Source organism: Balearica regulorum, chromosome 20 (genome assembly GCF_011004875.1).
Source record: "Balearica regulorum gibbericeps isolate bBalReg1 chromosome 20, bBalReg1.pri, whole genome shotgun sequence".
In the NCBI taxonomy this organism is placed as follows: domain Eukaryota; kingdom Metazoa; phylum Chordata; class Aves; order Gruiformes; family Gruidae; genus Balearica; species Balearica regulorum.
Genome location: NC_046203.1, coordinates 540,739 through 563,185, shown reverse-complemented (window position 1 = coordinate 563,185; position 22,447 = coordinate 540,739). Strand labels below are relative to the sequence as shown.

Sequence of the window (22,447 nt, the reverse complement as noted above, 5' to 3'; positions counted from 1 at the left end):
TGCCGGGGATGGCGACACCCCCCCGCCCCCCATCTCTCCCCGGGGCCCTGCTCGCCGGTACCGGCTCTGGGACGGGGGGGGGTGGCCGTGGCCGGGCAAGGAGCGGGTACGGAGGGGAGGGACCGGGAGGCGCCGGGGCTCACCTTGAGGATGAGCGGGTTGCACAGCATGCTGTCCCGGGCCACCCCCAGCCGCTCGTTCTCGCTGCCCGGCTCCACCTCAGCCAGTGTCAGCGGCCGCCGCGGGGGGGCAGCGCCGCCGCCCGCCATGGCGCCGCCCGGACCGCAGCACACGGCGGCGGGAGAAGCCGGAGCTGAGGCGGGTGGCGTTATCCTGCCCGTGGGCGCGCAGCCCCGCCACGGGGCCCGGGAGGATCTCGCCGTGGAGCTGCAGCTCCCACCCGTGAGCGTGGGGAGGGGCTGGCGGCCGTGCCCCGTCTCCTGGCAACGGCCGTCCCAAGCCATCGGTCCGTCGCCTTGATGGGTCCGGCTGGGACAGCTTCCGCTGGGAGGAGGCGGGACGGGGGAACGGAGAGTCCGGCGGCAGGGTGCGGGGGGGAGCAGCGTTGCGGGCGGACGCCGGGGGTAGCGCGGCGAGGCGGCACGGCGGGAGGCCCCGGTATCCCCGCGGGGGCGGCGGCACGCGCTGTCCCGGGCGGGGGGGGAGGGGAGGCCCCGAGGGCGCTGCGGTTTGTCCCGCTTCGGCCCACCCCGGTGCCACCGAGAGGCCAGTGGTTGCTCTGGGTGCCTCCCTCGCCCTCGGTTGTCCTGGAGGGAGGCGGAGGGTAACGGCGGGCGGGTCGGTGGGCCGGGGGGTGGGCAGTGCCTCCACGCAGGCCGTGCCGTGGGGCCTTGTCCCACGTCCTGCCCCCAGGCGTGTCCGCGGCCTCGGCTTGTGGCCTGCGGCCTAGCTTTATTAGCTGGGGCGAGCTGTGCTGCACTGTCCGTGGTTGGGTGTCCGTGGAGGTGTGCGGTGTGGTGTCTGTGCGGTGTGGTGTCCGTGCAGTGTGGTGTCCGTGCGGTGGTGTCTGTGGAGGTGTGCGGTGTGGTGTCTGTGCGGTGTGGTGTCCGTGGAGGTGTGGTGTCCGTGGAGGTGTGCGGTGTGGTGTCTGTGGTGTCCGTGCGGTGTGGTGTCCGTGCGGTGTGGTGTCCGCGTGGTGGTGTCCATGGAGGTGTGCGGTGTGGTGTCTGTGCGGTGTGGTGTCCGTGGAGGTGTGGTGTCCGTGGAGGTGTGCGGTGTGGTGTCTGTGGTGTCCGTGCGGTGTGGTGTCCGTGCGGTGTGGTGTCCGCGTGGTGGTGTCCATGGAGGTGTGCGGTGTGGTGTCTGTGCGGTGTGGTGTCCGTGGAGGTGTGGTGTCCGTGGAGGTGTGCGGTGTGGTGTCCGTGGAGGTGTGCGCAGTGTGGTGTCCGTGGAGGTGTGGTGTCCATGTGGTGGTGTCGGTGGAGGTGTGGTGTCCGCGTGGTGGTGTCCGTGGAGTTGTGCGGTGTGGTGTCCGTGCAGTGTGGTGTCCGCGTGGTGGTGTCCATGGAGGTGTGCGGTGTGGTGTCCATGGAGGTGTGGTGTCCGTGCTGCGGTGTGGTGTCCGTGCGGTGGTGTCCGTGGAGGTGTGCGGTGTGGTGTCTGTCCCGAGACATTTCAGGGCAGCCAGTTCCCGGCAGTGATGAGGACGTAATGTCTGGTACTGGTCAGCACTGGAAGCTGTGTTGGGGATGTGAAATTCAAGGTCTTGTATTTCAGAGATGATAGGATGTTGCTTTATAAGTGTTTTTTATGTACTGGCCGTAGAAAATGTACTAAAAAATACTTCCTGCCTGCTTTGTGTAACTAATTTTCAGGAATATATGTGTTTTGATTGAAGAGTCAGTTCACACTGACAGGTCTTGGCTCAGCTCGGGCCTGTTTGAACATGAGTAAGGCCAGTCAGAGGCTTCTGATTAGAGCTTGGGTTTAGTGCTGATTAGTTCAATATTTCTGTACTACTTTTAGCTTGTTGCTGATTCAGTGCTGAAAGCCCAGTTGAATATAGCAGTCTGTCGTTGTTTAGTTATTCAAAATCAACTTAAAGCTAATAGCTGTTAAAGTGTAACTTTGTTGTTCTAGGAAGGCAACTTGAAGGCTGAATACAGCTGTGATGCACATCTGTTTGATGAAGAAGGCGTCACTTTTTTGTAGTCACTTTGCAAAATTAGCTGGATTGAAAAGTAAGTATCTTTATGTTTCTAAGATAATATTGAGTAGTTCCATAGTATTTTAATGTTTTGGGTGGCGTTTGGGTTTTTTGAATTTTTTTTTTCTTTTTTTCTGTGTAATGGTACATAAATTATAGCACTTGAGTAAAACTCCTATCTTTTATTTAAGGTAAGAAAAAATATGACAGAAAAAGCAAGTGCAGATGATTTTCAAGTTTGGGATCATCTCAAGAAGAAGAAGAAGAAGAAGAAGAGAAAACACAAAGAATACGATAAGGAACATGAAAACGATGAAAGAGAAAGTATACAAAGCGCAGAGCGTGGCCGTGCTTCTCCTCTGCTGTTTGAAGATCGAGCAGCACAGGGTGGTGAAGGCTGTAAAAAGAAAAAAAAAACAAAAAACAAGGGGGAGAAGCAACAGTCTTCCTTAGATAATTCTTGTGTAGGACTGGAACATGAAATTAGTGATGAAATGGGAGTGGATGTTTCCCAAAAGAAAAAAAAGAAGCAGAAGTATAATGATAGCACAGATGATCAAAGTGATGTAAGTTATGTCACAGTAAATCAGTGTAGCACTGATAGTTCTCAGAACATCAATGCTGATTACATTTATTTAAAACAATCTGTTAAGAGAAAAAGAAAAGAAAAATTGCCTGCAGAGGATGAGGTACATGAGCTGCTTACCTCAGAAACACACAATAAAAATGATGATAAAAGATCAAAAAAGAAGAAGAAGAAGAAGAAGAGAGGCAGTAGTACCCAAGATATGCAAGAAGACACAGATGTAACCGTTGACCAGTCACTGTTGTCATCTCTGGAGCAAAACAGGCCAGGGGAAGACACAACCTTGCCATCACCTGCAGAAGAGGGTGGTGTGGCAACGCCCCAGCAATGGCATGAAGATAGTGACTGTGATGTTTCTCCTGCTGTGCGTGAAGATTCTACAGATGTACCTGCTAATTTTTTTAAGCTGACTAAACCAGCTGATCGATCTCAAAAAACTCCAGTGCGTGCTAGAAAGAAAATAAAAAGCAGTGCTTTTGTCATGGAAGATAGTTCTTCAGAATCTGATGTAATGTAAGTTTAGGTTTTTGGGTTGGTTTGTTTTTCTTTTCCCCACACCCCAGATACGTTTCTGTCACATTATTTGGGCCCCAGATTTTTCTTCAGTCTGTATTGTATGTATTTTTCAAAACAACTTCAAAAACATTTAGCATATGTTGAGGTGTTATGGAGACCTACTTTAAGAGCTTAGTTATCAATACAAAAAAATTTGTAAGAGTACACTACCATTGTCTTCAACGTAGAATAGTTTTTTCTATTTAAAAGCTTAGTGTTCTGTGCAAACAAATGCACATGGGAGTAGCACTTGGTGCTTTTGAAGTGTGTAGAACCCACAATAAGAGCACTGGTGATGGAAAAGTTCTGTGTTGCCAGTGATAGCAAGAGGCATTATTTATTCTGTATGTCTATGTGTGAGAGTTTTGTGGGAAAGGTTCGGATTTTCAAAACTTCAGGAAGCTCTTTGAATATTGTAAGTATAGAAATTTGATAATAAATTACATCTGTGTTAAAAGGCTGAAAATACAAGGGGGGGGATGTGTGAAATATTGCTTGTTCTTTAAAAGAATGAACATGTTCATTAATTAATGGTAGAGATACTAACAAAATCTGTTTTTAACATATTTTACAAAATCTCTAGTTGTGTGTTTTATTTTACTCATTTTGTAATTTCAGGACATCAGAGCCCTCGGCATCAAATAGAAAGAAGGACCAGAATAGTTCCTTTACTGAAATGGTACCATCTGATGAGCTTAATCTGGATGATGAAGAGTGCCTGGACTCTACCATGAGTTCAGTCGTGGATTTGGATACTGCAAAACAAGAGTTGGAAGAGTTTATTCCTCATGTGAGGAATATATCAGACAGTTCCATCAGGAAGATGGCTGGAAGAGACCTAGTGAGGTTTAAACAGTTTAAAAAACAAGGTTAGCGCTCAAAATATTGTTGCAGTGAGGAAGGACTGTGCAGCTGTGCTATTCTTTTGACAGAAGAAAAATAGTTTGGTTTTGTATCGTGTCTGTGACATCCATGCAGTCTGGCTCACTTCATTCCAATGGGCATAATTTTCTGTTTCTCTGCTTTGTAGCATCTGCTTCCTCATTGTCAAGTTACAGCCCAAAGCACATGTGTAAATTACCTGCTCCCAACTCTTGTTTTGTCTCTTTTTCACTTCTCTTTTTTCACCTTTTGAATTTGTTGATATACGTTTGCAAAAACCTGAAATGTAATGCACAAGAGATGGTGCTTGAGGTTTGCTTTTTTTTTTAAATAAAACTTTCTGTATATTTCAGGTGTTGCTGTCAAGTTTGGTAGATTTTCCCAGAAGGAAAATAATCAAATCCGGAAAAATGTTGAAGAGTTCTTATTGATTACTGGAATAGACAGTGCTGAAAAACTCCTGTTTACCTCAAGGTATCCGGAAGATAAAGAAACTATCAATCGCCTAAAATCAGAACATCTTTTTTGTGAAAAACTTTGTAAGTATTTAATTTCCTTCTCAAATAGCTGATTGTTATATTCCACAGCCTGGTGATATCATGATGTATTTTCTAAAATATTTTTGTATTGAAAAGCACTAATGTTGCTAAATTTGGCAGGAAAGGAGTGTGCTGCTGAGATTATGTAGCTGGTAATTTGTACAGTATACTGTTCTGATTATCTTTCCTTGCTTATGAAGAGTTTAGAGATTAAAATATCATGACCAGCAGCAATTGCAGACTTTCAAATTTGCATTTGGGCTTTATGGCTTAAGGTGCCTTATTTGCTAGCTTCTAATTAAACATAGTGACTTATTAATGGGAGATGTGATTAAGTCCTGTCTGAAATTGTCAGCTGTTCTCAGAGCACATAAATAGGTGGCAGATTTGAGACTGAGTGATGGCAGAAACTGAAAGAAATTAGGTAATTTTCCAAGGTGTGAGGAAAACAAATAGAATTCTTATGGCTAAGGTTCTGTCTGCAGGAGGAGCATTTATTCTCTTCCTCTTTTCTCCTTTTTTGGGCTTTTCTTGGCTAGAAAACATTCACATTTCATATGGCAAACATGCTCATTTTGAAACATCTGTGATGAATCTACTCGGTGCGCTTTTCAGTGGCATTCTGTTCTGTGTTTGTTCTGTATCATTAGCGTAGGCAAGACAGAGTAAGTGACAACCTGTAATGGATTTGGATACTAGCATTTATTTAAGGATTGATGAGGCTACAGATTTGTTCCTTCTTGATTATTTGACGTACGCAATCATCCCCTCTGCATCATCACATTTGCCTGGTGTTGACTTCCCATCTGGGAGATTGCTCCTGTTCTGGGAAAACTGGGCAGAAAGTCAGGTCAGTGTTCGGTGAGTTGCTTGCAGCCACCTCTCCTGGGCGTTGCTGGCCAAGATTGTTGATGTGTTCCCAGGTATTGGTCTCTTCTCTGCTTCAAGGATCTTTCCTCCAGCAAAGATCTTCGCTTTGTTTTTGCTGGATGCCCCCAGTCCCTGCTTTTCCCCATCGAACTAGGCTGTACGCAGAAGCAGAGTATCTGGCTGTCTCATGTCTCTCTGTTATGGGAGCATTCAGTATGTTACTTACATTTGATCCACATGTTATCAAAATTTACAGCCAGTCCATATGATCTGTAGCTAATGAGTAGCAGGCTTGTGCTTGAGAGTTCAAAAGTTCAGTGTTTGATATTCCCCCACAGGTATGCACACGCCTACACAATTATTTACCAGCTGTCAGCATTCACAATCGTACCACGGTCATAACAGTTACACCTTTGAAACGCCTCAGGAGATTCTCTTCAGACTATTTCCTGTGCAGTTACCAAAGTGTTGTAGAGTACATTCTCTTGAATGGAGGGAATCTATCATTGGCAGCACGGTTATGAAAATGTATGTTGTTCAGTTTTGGTTTTGTTGTGTTTTGGCTTTTTTAAAGTGGCCTCACCAACGTGAGAAATGTTTCTTAAAAATGAGTCATTTACCTTCTAGCTAAGGACATACCACGACCCTGGAGGCTGATATATTATCGAGCAAGGAAGATGTTTGACCCAAATAATTATAAAGGGAGGTGAGTAATTTGAAAGAGTTTCTGAATGCTAATATGAGTCTCTGATGTTTATTTGTACATTAAAAATGGATATAAATGAAGATCATCTCTCCCATTGGTGTCAGTTACTGTGACTTAATTGGCAGTTCATTTTTCTGACAAGTTCTTAGCAAATTCTCTGTTTTAAAATATGACGTGAAGTGGTAGTGATGAGTAACATGGGAAAGCTTGTAAAGATTACAGCTCTTTTAAGATATTGGAGTGGTTTGAATTTGCAGTGAAGCTGGTCATATTTCCTCGACTAGGTATACTAAGGAAGAAAAAGAAAAATTAAAGAAGTATCATGCTCTGCATGGCAATGATTGGAAGAAGATTTCTGAGATGATGTCCCGTTCCAACCTCTCAGTTGCTATGAAATACTCTGAAATCAAGTCAGGTACGTAATTTTAAGAAAAACAATTAATTCTGTATATTGCAATGTGAGAAGTTATTTTAACTGTATGTATGTGCCCTAAACTTTAGGCAAAAATCCCTAGAGTGGATTTTTTTGGTTTTATAGTTAATTTGTGGTGGTAGTTCTTTCCAGACCACTGATTGCTTTTTCATACATAAAGGATAAGAACGGTCACTGATAGAAAAAGGAAAAGTGCAACAAATGCAACTCTTTAGTAAATGTAACTGATATCTAAATAGATGCTTTCAGAGGGAGGGCAGGAGGAATTTGGCAACCAGGTTTTAAAAGACAGAAACTAGGGATCAGTGCTATTCATTAGTGATGAGGCGCAACTCCTCTCTCAAATCTGTTGTGCAGAAGAGTTCCTAGGAAGTGTGTTAAGAAGCTGGTCCTGAAAATAATTTGCTCTTTTGCCTTTTTTTCCCTAAGAAATTATGATTAATTATAACTTAACCTTATTTTTCAATTTTAGCTATTAATTATGGTCCTTGGTCGAAGGAAGAGACCCAGAAATTAATGCATGCAGTGGAGGAGGTGATTAGGAAAAGAATGGAAACTGAAGATGCAAATTCTCTTTCATCATTGGAAAAGTCAAATAGAGATCTCTCGATTGACCGTGAGAAACTGTACCAGAAATTACCATGGACTGAGATTGAAGCTAAAGTAGGAACCCGATATTGGAGGCAATGTAAACAGAGATGGTAAGGTTTTATACTAAATTGAGACAGTAAAATACGTTCTGGGGAGTATTTAACTCCATTCTGCAAAACTGTTTGTACCATGACGATTGTTTGGTAAGATAGGTAATACATAGGTTGTAGGCTACAGAAGAGGTGTTGCAAATGTGTCTGAGACAAATAAATAACTCTTTGCTGGCTGCGTAAGTTTTCTTCTTGCCGTGATAGTGAAGCCTGATTTCTGCTTCTCTGTGGCAGCAGTAGCATCTTGAAGACACTTCCTTTTGATGCTTGCAATTTCTTGAAATGACAGAAACCTTTTATTGTGTGTTTTCAAAGGACTACAGTTTTAACACACAAGATGACCAAAGGGCAGCAGTTATATCGGGGAACCAAAGGATTACAGGCCAAGATCAGCCTTATTAAAAGGTACAGTTCAGAGTTACTGGAATGTTTTTGTATCTCTTGCTGTTGTGAGTTGTTTCTATAAAAGCTTGCTGAGTGAGAATGGCATGCCTGTGGTTTCATACAGGTTTTGCAAGCACTCTTTCTTTGGACAAAATGTCCTGTGACTTCTCACTGGGGGAGCTGTGAGCTTTATTGAATTATTACTTGAATTCTGCCTACAAACTGCTTCTGTATTATATTCACAGGTTGTATGAAATGAAAGTGGAGGATGCTAATGAAGTAAACTGGGAAGAACTCAGTAATGCTATTGGGTAAACTTGTTTCCCCTCTGTTTACCGGATACAAAGGATAGTTGAAGCAGACTGTCTTAAAAATTCCACAAAGGAATCAAAGTTATTAGACCTTTACAACTATAGTAAATGTCATTTAGTCTGGTATATCTTTGCGTAGTACTGAATGGTAAACCATGCCTGTAATCTCTGAAACTAGCTTTTAACCACTTCAGGCAACCCTCACAGTATTCCCAGTGCATTCTGTGTACTAGAACTGTGTTATGTAGTCTGTGCTAAAGTCTTTCCTAAAAGACTTTTCCAGGTGTTGATTAACACATATCAAAAGGGATTATTATTGGAATGTGTGACACAATGTAATAGTCTTCTTCCAAACAAAGTAAGTGTTGAATATGAAATTACCACTACAGTGAATGCTATACTTTCTCTACAGTGCTGCTTTCTTTTCCACGTAGTTTCAGTTTCATTTACTGGTTCTTGTCACTAAGCATACAATGCTTATGCATAATGGTGTAGTTTGGGTTCTTACCTTGGGTTCAGCAGGGGAACTGCTGTCTTGAAAAACTGTTTGGATTAGGATTTGAAATCCATCCTTTCTACCTCAGGCTTAAGGTTCTGTTTTACTGGCATCACTCTTGTGAATGGATAACTTAATAACAGCTAAACTTTGTAATAGTTCCTTGCACCACTAATTCTTTGAACTCTTCTCTTTTCAGAGATGTCCCTAAAACCTATGTTCAAGCAAAATTTTATAAGATGAAAGTCTCCTGTGTCCCTTTTTGGCAAAATAAGACTTTTTCTGGTCAGTATCCCAGCTGTTTATATACTCCTTAAGGTTTTTGCTTGACTCTAAAAGGATATGTATTCTAGTTTAATGCTTCCTTAGTTAGCTTTCCCCTAAGTAAATTGGCTAAAATCTCAAGCTTTATACTTATTTTACTAAATACTCTTTTTTAATAACAGTTTACTTTCAATGGCATCTTCATGGAGGGCTTATCAACCACTTCTCTTTAATACCTTGGCTTTAAAAGTTTTACGACTGTGTTTTTTTAATTTATCTTTGCATGTATGTGTCTGATCTGCCCTGCAGCCACTATGATTACTACGGCATAGTGAGATTTTTTTGCATTTAACACTGACAAAATAATTGCTGTCTGTAAGATCCTGTTTCCCCAAGGCATCCAGTTCCCCTACAGATCAAATTAAGACTATTTTTTTTTCTCTTTTTCCAAAGAAATCATTGATTATCTTTTTGAAAAGAAACTTCCAGAACTTGAAGAAAAGTTGGAAAAAAGGAAAGGGAATCACCTTAGTTCTGACAATTCAGCAGCCAGGAAACAGACGGCGGTGTTCCGACTCAGTGACATTTTTGACTCCAGTGAAGAGAGTGATTAATTGACTGCTTTAAAAGCAATTCCCAGTCTGCATATTTAACTGCAGAAATGGATCTGGTTGAAAGTGGGTGCAGATCAACAACTGCAGGTACATAAGCTATCTAATAATGGAAAAAGGAGAGATACGCATGTCTGATTTTCTTGTTTCATATTGAAGACTGAGGTAAATACAGGTTTTGTACTGCTGTTTTTTACCTTAATTTAGCTCTGGTTTTAGAAGTCTTTATTAAAGCATCCAAGTTGCTTTCTGAATGTCTCAAAAATGGTATTTTTCCACTGCTTTGTTTTCTATACAGTTGAAAAGTACTGTCTACCCTTTGAGCATGAACTGGGTTTTTAGAACTTTAATGAATTTTAAATAATTTTTAAAAATTCACAGGTTTGGAAAAAGGCATTCAGTTTGCTTTTAAATCTCTGTAACAAATCTTAAGACATCTGTGTTGATGGAAACAGCACAACTTTGAGTTGTTGGTTTTTTTTTTTAAAGATACCTTGTTCTTAAAAGCAACTGACTTTTATTTTTGATGTAGACTTATACTTTTATCAGCCCTTATAGAGAAAAGGGATTTTTGTCCATTACTATTCATAAACTGTAATGTCACTTCATTCTAACCAGAGCAATGCGTTTAAAGTGTTATTACTGTTTGGAATACAGAGACAAAATGGACAGTGTATATATATATACACACACACACATACATACATATATATATTTTTATTGTGCCAAGGACAATTTCTACATTTCAGTAAGAAAGTTGAGGGATAAGATGGAGGTTGTACTCATGTTGTTGTATGATATTTTAAAGTATCTGCCTAGAGTGATTATTTGTAAATTGACCAAGTGAATGTAAAAAAACCAAAACAAAACTAATATCTTACTATGCATGTAAGGTATTTGTAGGGCTTGTTTATATTTCCTATATGCTGTATTAGAAGGTGATGCAGGACGACTTGGTCTCTGACATACTGCTTTTTGATGGTCGTTTTGATAAGTGAGAATTTACTACTTTAATAATTGTCATTGAAAATACAGAACTTTCAGCAGCATGAAATAAAGGACTTGTTGAAGGTTCTTCTGGACTGTGACTTATAGCAAAGGATGTTAAAAGAGAATTTTCCATATTTAACTGTAGCCCGGCTTTAGTCTCTCTGAAGATAGCAAACAATGTGATTTTTGTGAGACAGGCAGGACAGCCCCTGAGATCAGCACCTGTACAAGGGTAAGTTTTCCAGCCAAGAGATGACACGAGGCAGAGGGGAGGAAACGTACCAGCGCCCTTGCACTTGGGTCTTTCACTTGCTTCTGCTGCCTTATGGGTTTGAAGGTTAAAAGCTGAAGAACTTGAATTTTTGAATCTAAGTGGTTTGTGGTTTTCAAGGTGGGTTTTTGTTTTTTTTTTTTTCCTGGAAGATGGAGATCCTCTGAATTTTCTGCAGGCTAGAGCATGAACACTTGCATGGTTGTAGAGTTTGTAGAGTAGATATCACAGAAATAAACTTCTACCTCCATAATGAGATTTATTTTATCCTTTGCTTTAAAGGGAAACTTCTAAAGGGAGACTCCTGCTGATACTTGTTAAAAGCAATTTCTCCACAAAATAACATGAGGGCAGGAACTGTAAACTTGGAGCCATCGCTACACTGGCTGCTTTGGGAAAAACAGACAGAGTAAGGAAAGGGCTCCTTCCCCGCATCTCTCGGTTAACGTGGTGTTAGTAATCTGTTTGCACATGGGCAAATACTTGTTTGGAGGAGGAGAGTACTTGATCACTTCCCTTTTGCTGAATAATGGCACTGAAGAAGGCACCAGAACGCAGCTTTTCCCTTTCCCATCATCTTATAAAGGCGCATGAGAGCGCAGGGGGGGAGGGAGTTGTTTCTTGCAGGTATTTGAATATTATTGAAAACAGAGCCAAATGAACAGGCTCCATGCAATGATGAGGGAAGTAACATTGACAAAGCTTTGTGTATCAGGCTGCATTATAAATAAGAGCATGACAGATCCATCAAGTCTAAAAAGCACCGTGTGTCCCCTAAAAACTTTGGTGATTCAAGCAGATATGTCGTTTCAAGCATTTTCCTGGCGTGTTAATGGCCTGAATGGCGTTCTAGAAAAAAATTCTTGGCTGTGTGGCATTATCAAAGACAGAGACAGCTGGGTTACAAGAGTTGTGTTTGCAGCGGAGAAGCACTTCAAAGTCGAGGAGTGTTGCGGTGGCAGCGGCAGCAGCAGATCAAAGGCTGACTTGCCTTTTCCAGCCCCCTCCCCTCAAGGCTGAAGAAAGGCCACTAGTCCCTGTTCTTTGCGACCAGCTGACGGTGGGACACAAGCCCTGGGCCACCACTGGGGCCAGGGGCCAGGCCCGACCTGGGCGGGAAGAGGTGCGGGGGCTGCTGAGTATATCTGGGAGCGGTTTCCCGTGCGTGGGAGGCTGAGGAAGCTCCCCCCCCCCCCGGGGCTTATTATGTCAGACTGCTGGGGAATGCCCCGCGCTCGGCCTGATGTGGATTGGGGGGGGGTTTATTATTTTAGTACCTAATTCTGTCATTGAGGCAGTGCCCGTACTGTGCTACCCACATTTATGACACTGCCCAACCCTCCCTTCCCCCCACCCCCTGCGTGCCTCAGTTTCCCCGTCCCAGTCGCCCCCTCCCCTTCACCGGGTTACTGGCCCTTTAAGGCACCGCCGCTCTCCCCGAAGGGGCGGGGCTTGGTGGCACAAGGAGGGCGGCCCCGCCCCCAGGGCGCGAGCTGACGCCACTTCCGCCGGCGGGCCGGAAGTGAGGGGGAGCGCCGTGGCCTGAGGGGGCTCCGGTGGCGGGGCCGCGACGAGAGGGCCGCGACGAGAGGGCCGCGACGGAGCCGCGGCGGCAGCGGGGTGAGGGACGGGACGGGACGGGGCTCCCTCCCGTGACCGCGCTGGTGCTTCCTGCCGCCTCCGCGGCGGAGGCCGCCTTCTGTTCGACTTTCCCTTTGTGCTCCTCCCGCTCCCTCACGCCGCCTCGGGGGAGGCGCTGCCCCGCCGGGCCGGGCCGGGGCTGCTTGGCGGGAAGGGAGCGGCGCGTTCCCCGGCTGGGGGCGGCGGGGCTGAGCGGGGCCGCCGGGCAGGCGGTGTTTGGAGCAGCCGCGCGGGGGGCGCCCGGGGCTCTCGCGGGGGAGCTGTTGGTGGCTGCCCGGGTGGCTCCGGGGGGGCGGGGAAGCGGCTGGCTGGGAGTGGGTGCGGCGGCTTGAACCGGGGAAAGAGAAACTGCCTTGGTCTGCGTCTGGGCTCAGGCGTGTCTGCGAGCAGGTGCCGCCACCGCTCAGCGGGCAGCCGTGCGAGCACAGCGATTAGCAGAGCGTTGCAGGCGAAGGGTTCCGCTCGCAGCCGAGCTCTCTGTGGCCGTGCCCGCCTGCTTGAGCGGTTTCTTTGCTTAATGTGCGTGGGTGAATGTTTGCGCCTCTTGTTACAGGAGGGCGCGGTAGGTGGTGTGTTGCCGGCTTCCGAGTAGCGGAAGGGATTCAGTTGCAAATCATACTTAAACGTGTGTTTAACGTAAAGCGTGTTAATCTAAACACCAGAGCAATTCTTAGTCTGTAACGTGTGAACTGAGCCGATTTCTGATGGTTACTGTTTTGCTCTAGATCTCTGAGCTACCGTCAAGACCCGGTCACCGGGGGATGGATTATTGACAGTAAATGTGCTGTGCTGCACTCGGGGCACGTATGGCTGAAGGTGTCAGCCCCCTCCCCCGGCTGCAGGGCCGCGCCGTTCTCCTTCCCGCTATGTGACCTGTCACTCCTGCGCAGCAAGTGGCTTCCTTTTCCAAAGGTAAATGCCACAGTTGTTTGGGGGGTTTCCCCCGTATGTCTGTATGAGGGAATGTAAGGTTTTGTTTTATCTAGGTTTCCCTCTTGCGTTCCTTGTTATGCTAAATAACAGAAGCAATTACTGTCATTCCTTTTATATAGTTAGCTCAAGTTGGTGCTTTTCCAGTATTCTGTTGATTTTTTCAGACTAGCAGGATCTGAGATGACTCTGTTGCTGCTCAGTGAAGAATTTTTTGTTTTTAGAGGAAGCAATCCGTGGCGAGAATTTTCCAATGCTTTCTAAGTATAATAATAACGAAGACGGGAAATTTCTCCAGAAATATCCTTTGCTTTTGACAACAGGGATTTGTTGACCTATAAATCTTAGCAGAAGATTAAGAAAAAAAACCTAATTAAACTTTGTACTCATTAGACCTAGATTCCACTGATACCAGTAAAACAATATAATGAACTTAGCACTGTAGTTCTGGAAAGCGTGCGTGAAGTGTGGATGAGGTTTTTTTTGTATGTGAAGTGAATTTTGACATTTTGTAGTTTGCAAATGATGTAATTTGACTTTGTTCCAGTGCTTTATTTTTGATGTTTATTATTCAGCAGACATTTTTCTGTAATGTTCATTTAATGCTTTAATCTATATTTCTTTGTTTAATTGCGTGTGCCTATATGATGTAAGAACAGCTGAGAACATATGTGTGTATGCTGCTAATAAGTTACATAAATCCTGAAACTCCTCACTCTTGAAAATTAGGTACTGTTGTGACTCCACTGCAATATTTTGTCACTTTCAGTCTTTGGACTTCTGTTAATCCCTTCTTCTTTCTGTCCAAAGAATGAGCACATGTCGATGGTGTACACCTAGTGGTTCTGACGCCACTGAGTTCCTGAAGAGCTATGCTTCTAAACGGTTGTCCCCGGAAGATCTTGAAGGATCCAATGATGATCTCTGTTACTGCCTGGAATGTGTGGTTGAATACCACAAAGCAAGGGAAAAATTGCCAAGGTTGCATGAGGTAATTAAGAGATTTGGCTCCTGCCTGTTACTGAGTACGGAGGACTCGGAACTGAAGGAAAACTTCAGAAGAGATTTCTGTGGTCCAGCCTTGGTGTAGGGGGGAGTTTTGTGCAGGGGTTGTGTTTTATTGCTTTTTTGGAATAAAGTATGTTGCTTTTTAACTTTCTGTTTGTTTTTTTTTATATTGAGTTGCAAAGAGCCGATCATAAAACAAGAGGACCCTCTTGTTTTGCATATATTCAAATTAGTGAGAACTGAAACAGTAGTGGGAAGTTGCTCACTAGATATTATAGCTTGAACTTTATTCATGCTGTGATGGTTTGACATCTGAAAAAGAACCACCTGACAAACTAACAGCTCTATTTCTTTAATGCATTTTCTTCTTTCCTCTGGCTTCTGTTCAGCTTTGGGTGTGTTCCTCTTGTTTGCTTTCATTTCTCATTCGTAGTTTTCTACTATGCTTGAATTTCAGAGATCTGATCTTGCAAGCCTGTGAGATTGTGCAATTAAAAACAATCAAAAAAGTTTTAAACCTCTTTATTGTAAGCCTTTTATAATTCTCCCTCATTAGTATCCAATTTTGTATTTTGGAAAGCTTTTTTTCCCTTATGTGTATATGTATGTAAAACGAATATTTGTAGCTAATTGATCATAATACAGGTGTCTGAAAGGTTGACTAAAATTAGTCATCTAGATTTCTGTGGAGGGCAATCCCATCTGAGTATAGATTGTAAATCAGTGGGGTGACCAGACTGCTGAAAGTTCCTTTCTGTGTCTGTTGACTGTAAGGAATAACCTTGGTTTCTAATTGAGGTTTGGAGCAGTTACTTTAGATGAGTAACGTTAAGCGAGGTGAATCCCTTACAAGTCAGTCTGTTTGCATTGTTTACATTCACTCCCTTCCACTAAGACGTTGCAAAATAGGTGAGGAGGCAAATTTTTAATATTGCTTTTCCCATTTTCCTAAATATGATTGTTTTCTATATCCTGCACTACTTTGTGCTGGCCAGTGGAACAAAGTTTTATGACTTACAGCCTGAAATAATTACTGAAACCGTGTGTGAATATTTAACAGAATTATAAAAATCCTTCTGGTTTCAATGCCACTCTTTTAAAAATTATTTTATAATCTTAACTCTGAAGTGAGAGTTTTGTGATTTGCCTAATCTGAATTCTGTGTAAAAAACTTGATTGTGTCACACTATGCTTGGAAAGAAACTTCAAAATTACATTGTAAGTTTTGAAAGTCCAGTTAAGGTTTTTGTATGTGATAATAAATGCCCCTAATCACCTTCTTCAGAATGTACTTTGATTAGTTGTTTTTCCCCACTGAATAGGTCTTGTGGGAGTTGGAAACCTCCCGTCTTGTTGCCCACATTGAGAAATCCATGCAAGAAGAAGCTGGAGAAGATGATGAGTTGTTTATAGTGGATGAAAATGGAGAGACACAACTCACTGCTTACGTGGGCCCGGAATTTGAGAATAACCTGCGAGTGCCCCTTCTAGAAATTCTGAAATACCCATATCTGCTGCTGCACGAGAGAGTCAGTATGTATCTTATAGTAAATGGTTGGAAGGGCCTGGTATTGTTTCTATTGAAGGAGGTGAAAATAACAAATAGTTGAAGGGAAGTACCAGTGCATGTGTGTATGTAATAATATTTGTTTTGACATTAAATAGGTGTGGGTTGGTGGTAGGTTTTTTCGTTTGGTGGTTTTTGGGGTTTTTTTTTGTTAGCGTATCAATTAGTCTTTACTACAACTGTGTTTATCCTTTTAGGCGAGTTGTGTGTAGAAGTGCTCTGTAGAATGGAACAAAGTCACAACTCCTTTTATGTCTTTGAGAAATATCCAGGAATTTATCTCTTTTTGGTACACCCGAATGAAGTGGTAGGTTACTTTTTCTGTTTCACTGAAACTTAGTTTTAAATAGTGTCAGAACAGATTTTTAATGACAAGAATATGAAAATGGTAGCATTCACAATTTTAAGTATTTGATTTTCTGTACTTTTCTTTAACTCTGTGTGTGTTAATTTTGCAATAACTTTTGCAATAACTTCTAGAATCACTTTACCGTTTGCATTTAGTCAGCAAAAGCTATAGATGTTCAATCAAACTGTAAATTTACGGCTTATACTCCCAAATGGAAGTCTCAAGTGGGCCAAGGTTTGTAATTTAGTGTGTGAATCCCCTTCTCCTTCCCTGTTCTTTCTCTGTCCCTAGAAACTTTCACATTTTAGTAATATTCAGAACCTTAAAAATTGAAAAAGTGAGAATAGTGTAGTTACTTGCAAGAAGAGATGCTCAGCAGTGTACTTCCTCTGAAATGCCCTTCAATTGTCACTGAATTTTGTCATTACAAGGAGGCAATACAGTGTTTTAGTGGATTTGTGTGTTCTGTGGTGGGACAACTCAAAACTCAGCAGTTTTGTTTTGGTGGTTTGTGTGGGTGGTTTGTTTTTTGGTTTTTTTTTTTGCCTGTCTCTAAATCCATATGGGATATTCTGATATTGGACAGTCAAAGATCAACAGTTAATTTGAAAGTGCAAACAGGAGAGCTCCATTCTTTATGATATTTAGAAATGTCAACTGATCTTAGTATCATTCATGCTAGTGTACATAGCAGAGACTTCTCTCCAATCTCTTAAGAAAGTAACAAAAAGAGAAATTTTGGAATACTGGAAGTGTCTAGATTGAAAGGGTTGAGAGGATTTGCAATTGAGGTTGTTACCAACACTTTAGGTTTGTTTGGTTGGTTTTTTTCCTGGTCAAAAGGCTGTGAGAGACTACAAAAAAAGACCTGAGGTTCTCAGAGCAGTACAGATGTGTCTGAGTGCCTAGTTGTCTACATTATTTTGAAGATGATGTATTATCCAGCAAGAGGGCTGTTCCTTCAAGCTACACAAACGCATCCCAGAAGTGAGACTGCTTTCAGTAATAGGGAAGAGTACTGAGAAATAGTGATAATACAGAGAACTTGAGAGCATATGCCCTGCTGCAATTGGGAGAGCCTGTTGGAACAGTGAATCCTGGTTTCATGTACGAAGTTAATACTGAAGGGAGATTGAGTGCTTTCTTTGCATGACCTTAGAAAAGTCCCTGTGTGGTGTGTTTATCTGTGTGAAGTAAATTTGGGTGTGTAACTCTCAAAGGAGTATAGAATTCCACCTCAAGAGGGCTGTTTGTATCAGGAGAGTGTGAGTTCATACCGTCATTTTCCCACCTCACTTGATGGAGCTTTGGAGAGTCAGGTTACATTTGCTGTGGCTGGTGGGCAGGTTGTGGCTGTACTGTTTCCAAGACTGACTGACTTGAACACCAACGCAGAGTACAAAATTTCAAGTTGTCCTAAGAAACAGTAAAAGACTTAATAGTACTGTACTTCACACTTGTTCAAACGCTGAAGTTTTCTCAGCAGGTCAGAGAATGATTCCACCAAGACAAGAAATGATGAGTGTCCTGTGCTGACAGTACAACTTAGTATCTGTTGTTGTAGTATACAGTTATCTAATTAGAAAATGTTGGTCAGTAATATTTAAACACTATAAAGCCAGTACTAAACAAAACGCTACTCCTTTGTCACATGAATCCCAAGGAGTTTTATTTGTATATATTACCCTGAATTTTAACTTCTCCGTTAACAATGTCTCGTAGGTATAGTAAGCCTGTTTCTAAGGTTATTTTGGAAAAAGACTAACTCTTACTTGCAATTATGAAACCTTACGTTAGTAAAAATATTCTTTTGTCCCATTTGTAGTAGCAATTATTCCTAATCTTACAGCATTGTGCTTTTTTGTTCTTTTTATTAATATACAACTTTTTTGTTTCAATCCTTAGATTCGTCGATGGGCCATCCTAACAGCAAGGAATTTAGGGAAGGTTGACAGGGACGATTACTATGACTTACAGGAAGTGCTGACTTGCTTGTTCAAAGTTATTGAGTTGGGGCTTTTTGAGAGTCCAGATATTTACAGCTCTTCAATGTTTGAAAAGGGTAAACTCATCCTTCTCCCATCGCATTTATACGATACTGCCAACTACAAGAACTATTGGCTAGGTGAGTATTTATGTTCAGGAATGAATTTGTAGGTGTAGTCTCTCTCATCTTGTTAAGTGCTTCTTTCAAGTCAATAGTCTTTCATAGGTGGTGTTTATTTTGGGGCGTGTCAAATGGGAAAATGGAATGTTGCACAACTGCGGTAGAGAGGCAGTGTTTAATTAGTTCCATGTTGCCGCTGATCTCTTTGGTCAAGCGTCACACTGGTAATGGCATTTGGAAAATGATCGTTGATTTGGTGAAAATTAGAACAAATTTTTGCAAATATATGGATAGGTTGCTTCTTTTTTTCCTTCTTTTTTTGTGTGTGTAGGGATTTGTATGTTGCTAACAGTGCTGGAAGAACAAGCTATGGACTCCTTGTTACTGGGCCCAGACAAACAAAATGATTTCATGCAGTCTATACTTCACACCATGGAGAAGGAAGCAGCTGGTAACTGAGACTAAGACAGTTTATAGCCTATTTTTCATCTTTAACAAACTTCCTTGTTTAATTGAGTAAATTCTTAGTAGTAATGCCAAGGTGATTTTAACTGAGGCTTATTTATATTCTGGAAGATGGCCAGTATTGCACAGTATTTGGGCAATACTGACAAATACTGAAAAATGACATTCAGACAAACCCTTTAGCGGAGAAGGGATGGCAGTGCTTTGCATAAGGCTGGCTTAGAGGTTTTGAGAGGACAAATCTATAATTTCTACCATATTGTTTTCATTTCATGTACAGGTCGTATGGGAATGCACATTTCACTGTGGCATGAAGTTTGAACTTGGTCCTAAAATAAAGAAACATCTTCTTCTGAATTGCCGCAACTTGCTTAAAATGTGACTCTTCCGTCCGTCTGTTGTTGGAAACCCCTTTTGCAGCTGGGAATTCAGACTTTAGAATTTAGACTAGTAGCCCTTGGGCCGTTCTTGGAGGCCACGTGCCATGGCATAGCGCGGGAATGTACGTGAGCTCAAGAACAGGGCTGCCTCTTAAATGACTAGATCCTTGTAATCTTGGTATGTTTGTTGAGGATATGATATTATCTTATATGAAGAAGGAAGAACACACTTGAAGGAAAACCAATTGCTTCTAGCTTAAAGTTGAAGTATAAATTGTCATAGCCATGTAAGTTGTACCCACTTCTTAGAACAGCACTCCAAAAATCAGTGTTGAAGAATCAGTTTCTTAGAGCTGGGAAATGTTAGTGATAGTTATCCAGGTTCCTGCTGATTTAAGACCACACAAGGAGCAGTGTCTGTCTGTATAAATAAGAGAGGCTGACTTTTTTTTTTTCCCCCCATCCTTTTTCCATGTTATAAACTATAGTTGCAACTTACTAGAATACTTATCTTTATATTAGTATTTAAGAAGAGATCAATGAAAACCAACTACTTTCAACTTCAGCTTAGTCTAAGAATGTACAGGACTCGCGTTTCAACTCTCCCCAATATTACTGTTATGTTTCAGATGATTCTACTGACCCCTTCTGGCCAGCGCTGCATTGTTTCATGGTTATTTTGGATCAGCTCGGATCTAAAGTATGGGGTCAGCTTATTGATCCTGTCCAAGCCTTTCAAACCATTATCAACAGTGTGAGCTACAACAATGAAATAAAAAATATACGCAGTAGCTTTAAGAGGTCAGTTTTATTAAGAGACTAGAACAGTTTTATGATTTTAATACCAGGTAGTGTAGTAGCTTGGTCTTGGTTTTCTAGTCAGTGCTGCTATAATTTGTTTTGGGGGAGGGAGATGGCAAGTAAAAAAAAAAATAAAAATCAGATGTTGCCAACTTCAAGCAATGAAAAGGTGAAGTAGGTCCCCTAAAATTGTGAGGTTCTTTCAAAATCATAGATGCTCACTTGTTTTTGAATACATTGATGTCTGTTACACTTTTCAGAATTTTTTCCTCAGTCAGGAAGGCCGATAAATATTTAGTGTTTATTTCCTGCTATAACCACCTTGCACTTAAGCTTAGTGAAGATTGCAGTGTCTCAGACTCATGGTAAAATTATGGGAATTCCAGAATTTTCAGTGGATGACATAGTGTTAGATTTTATTGTATTTCCAGATGACACCTGGTTTGAGTTTACTTTCATCTTGTGTTCAGTCTTAAATCTAATATTGAGAAATATTTATTTAATGGTACTGTATGGTCTTAAGTTTTGTTCCTTTCCTGAATGTATGCCTTTCAAGGAAGGTAATAAAGTGAGAATCACAGAACTGGCCTTTAATAGCTTGGGTAATGTAGTGAACTGCTGAAAGGAAATATTTTAAAACACATAACAAGCATCAGATACTCTCTTGAAAGGTTTTGTCTCCATATACTTACATCCTAAGATAAAATGGAGCCATATACTTATATCCTAAGATAAAATGGAGTTTTTATATCACTTGTGAGTGACAATATTGTCAGTATTGAACAGAAAGTTAATTAAGTGCTTGTTAAGTGTGGAAGTGGTTAGTTAGTACGCTGCTGGGAAGTCTAGAAACAGCTTATATGGGAACAGAATTGTGTTATGTAAACTTGAACTTACCTTTTGGCAAAAATAGGAACACCTCCTATTTTTGAAAACTGCAACTGTGTCTGATTTTAAAAAAAGTTCATGAAAAATAATACCTGGATAACCATACCAGTTGTTTACTGTTTTCCTGTGATATATTTTTAATCAGCTTTGAGTGACCATGTCTTAAATGTTCAGCGTTTTTATACACACACAGTCTATAATGTTACAGATAGCTACAGATACATACACAAGGAATGTTACAGATAGCAGAGAAAAGCATATTAAAGGAGATTTTCTTTAGTTATTTGTGTTGTGTTGCATACAAATTTTATGGGTATGTAGCTGTGATTGAGCTGCATTTATGCACTGAAAAATTAAAAAAAAAAAATTGAATTCTTCTGGGTGTTCTAGGCAGTGAAATCCATGACTTATGAGAAAGCTCTTTTTCCTGAGGCAGTTGCTTCCCCTGCCTCTTACAAGCAGGATAGAACAAGCTCTACAATTTTAAATATATCTTTTCATAGGTATGTTTTATCACTGACAAGTTCTAATAGTCACATGGTCAGTATCTGAAAAGTGAAATCTGTATCTTGGCTGGTTGGCTTTATAAACTAAAGTTAGTTGTGTGGAGTCTATAATGATTTGTAATTTTTTTTTTTTTTTTAGGACAAAATCTGAACCGGAGTCAGACTATGATGATGACATGGTTACTTGCAGTCAGATTGTGTATAATTACAACACAGAAAAGCCTCAAAAGGTATTAAAAAATATTTTATTTCCCTGCTCTTCTAACTCTGATCACTGAATAACACTGTCAGTTTAAACCATCTATAAAATACAGAGGGGAAGATACTCTGTTTCTACTAATAATGTTGTAAAGAAAAAATACTAAATAATGTATGTCGCTATTGTGTGCCATAATTAGCAGCCAGTCTGGTCACTTCTTATTTACCTGGTACTTTCAGGCTGTAAAAATAAAGAAGAATGTATTTGTGAATTAGGCAGAGATGGCATTAAAGCCCAAGAACTCCTATCAAGATTGAAAGAACCATTGGTACCTCGATGAAAACGCTGAATTCAATTTAAAACAAAAGTTGTTGATTGAGTTCTTGTGTTTTACTTTTTGTTTCTCAGTATTCTAAACTAATATATTGAGTATGGAGTATTGAGGTATGCATTGATAGACTTTCAAATGTGAAACCATGCTCCCAAATGGCACTGTTTTTTTTTCTTGTTATAAAGCAGAAGAAACATTTGTGAGTGTGTTCTCCTGATGTTGGTGTGTTGTGTTTATGAAATGTCTTTTAAAGGCTTTAAATGTATATTTGATTATGTCAGCATAACAACATCTTTGGAGGGTTTTGCAATGATTTTAAACAGAAGTACTACTTTACACTTATAGGTTACATTTTTAGGAAGTTAATTCCTTATATGTGTCATAGCTTGATCTTTATTTTTTGGGTTTTTTTTTTTAAAATTTAGATTTTGACTTATATTAGGATATAAGAGATGTTATCATTTAATCAACATGTATTTGAGAGAAAGTAAACTTTATGGCTAGAAAAA

The 22,447-nt window shown here is 41.4% G+C and overlaps 3 protein-coding genes across 6 annotated transcripts in view; 2 read left to right on the top strand and 1 right to left on the bottom strand.

Annotated features, from left to right (window-relative positions):
• The window catches only part of CFAP77 (cilia and flagella associated protein 77), a 61,535-nt gene extending 61,127 nt beyond the window's left edge, over positions 1–408 (bottom strand). Inside the window, exon 1 of the mRNA XM_075772033.1 lies at positions 144–408. Coding sequence (XP_075628148.1) covers positions 144–269 — 126 coding nt within the window. The 5' untranslated portion in view covers positions 270–408. The remainder of the gene's footprint in view (positions 1–143) is intronic.
• A 151-nt stretch (positions 409–559) lies between these two features.
• TTF1 (transcription termination factor 1) lies at positions 560–10,579 on the top strand. 3 transcript variants are annotated; one of them, XM_075772030.1, is made up of 13 exons: positions 1,373–1,388; positions 1,605–1,723; positions 2,101–2,201; positions 2,359–3,266; positions 3,927–4,177; positions 4,544–4,729; positions 6,227–6,305; positions 6,590–6,720; positions 7,211–7,439; positions 7,755–7,844; positions 8,069–8,134; positions 8,830–8,915; positions 9,348–10,579. In XM_075772030.1, the coding sequence occupies exons 4-13, from the start codon at positions 2,371–2,373 to the stop codon at positions 9,506–9,508; spliced, it is 2,175 nt and encodes a 724-aa protein (XP_075628145.1). In that variant the 5' UTR covers positions 1,373–1,388; positions 1,605–1,723; positions 2,101–2,201; positions 2,359–2,370; the 3' UTR covers positions 9,509–10,579. The 3 variants fall into 3 exon arrangements, with proteins under 3 accessions (XP_075628146.1, XP_075628147.1, XP_075628145.1); XM_075772031.1 differs by lacking the exons at positions 1,373–1,388; positions 1,605–1,723 and adding an exon at positions 560–592; XM_075772032.1 differs by lacking the exons at positions 1,373–1,388; positions 1,605–1,723 and adding an exon at positions 666–784.
• A 1,690-nt stretch (positions 10,580–12,269) lies between these two features.
• SETX (senataxin) overlaps positions 12,270–22,447 on the top strand; it is a 30,736-nt gene continuing 20,558 nt past the window's right edge. Inside the window, exons 1-9 of one of the 2 annotated variants that reach the window (XM_075772676.1) lie at positions 12,270–12,386; positions 13,133–13,319; positions 14,148–14,328; positions 15,668–15,878; positions 16,110–16,219; positions 18,167–18,386; positions 18,700–18,819; positions 19,843–20,014; positions 21,548–21,638. In XM_075772676.1, coding sequence (XP_075628791.1) covers positions 14,149–14,328; positions 15,668–15,878; positions 16,110–16,219; positions 18,167–18,386; positions 18,700–18,819; positions 19,843–20,014; positions 21,548–21,638 — 1,104 coding nt within the window. In that variant the 5' untranslated portion in view covers positions 12,270–12,386; positions 13,133–13,319; position 14,148. Of the gene's footprint in view, positions 12,387–13,132; positions 13,320–14,147; positions 14,329–15,667; positions 15,879–16,109; positions 16,220–18,166; positions 18,387–18,699; positions 18,820–19,842; positions 20,015–21,547; positions 21,639–22,447 lie in introns of those variants that run through there. The other variant, XM_075772677.1, reaches the window with a different exon arrangement.

Coding starts and splice junctions, on each gene's coding strand:
- TTF1 (XM_075772031.1), top strand. CDS start 2,371: ATGACAGAAAAAGCAAGTGCAGATGATTTTCAAGTTTGGGATCATCTC. Junction 3,267..3,926: donor TCTTCAGAATCTGATGTAAT/GTAAGTTTAGGT, acceptor TTGTAATTTCAG/GACATCAGAGCCCTCGGCAT. Junction 4,178..4,543: donor TAAACAGTTTAAAAAACAAG/GTTAGCGCTCAA, acceptor TGTATATTTCAG/GTGTTGCTGTCAAGTTTGGT.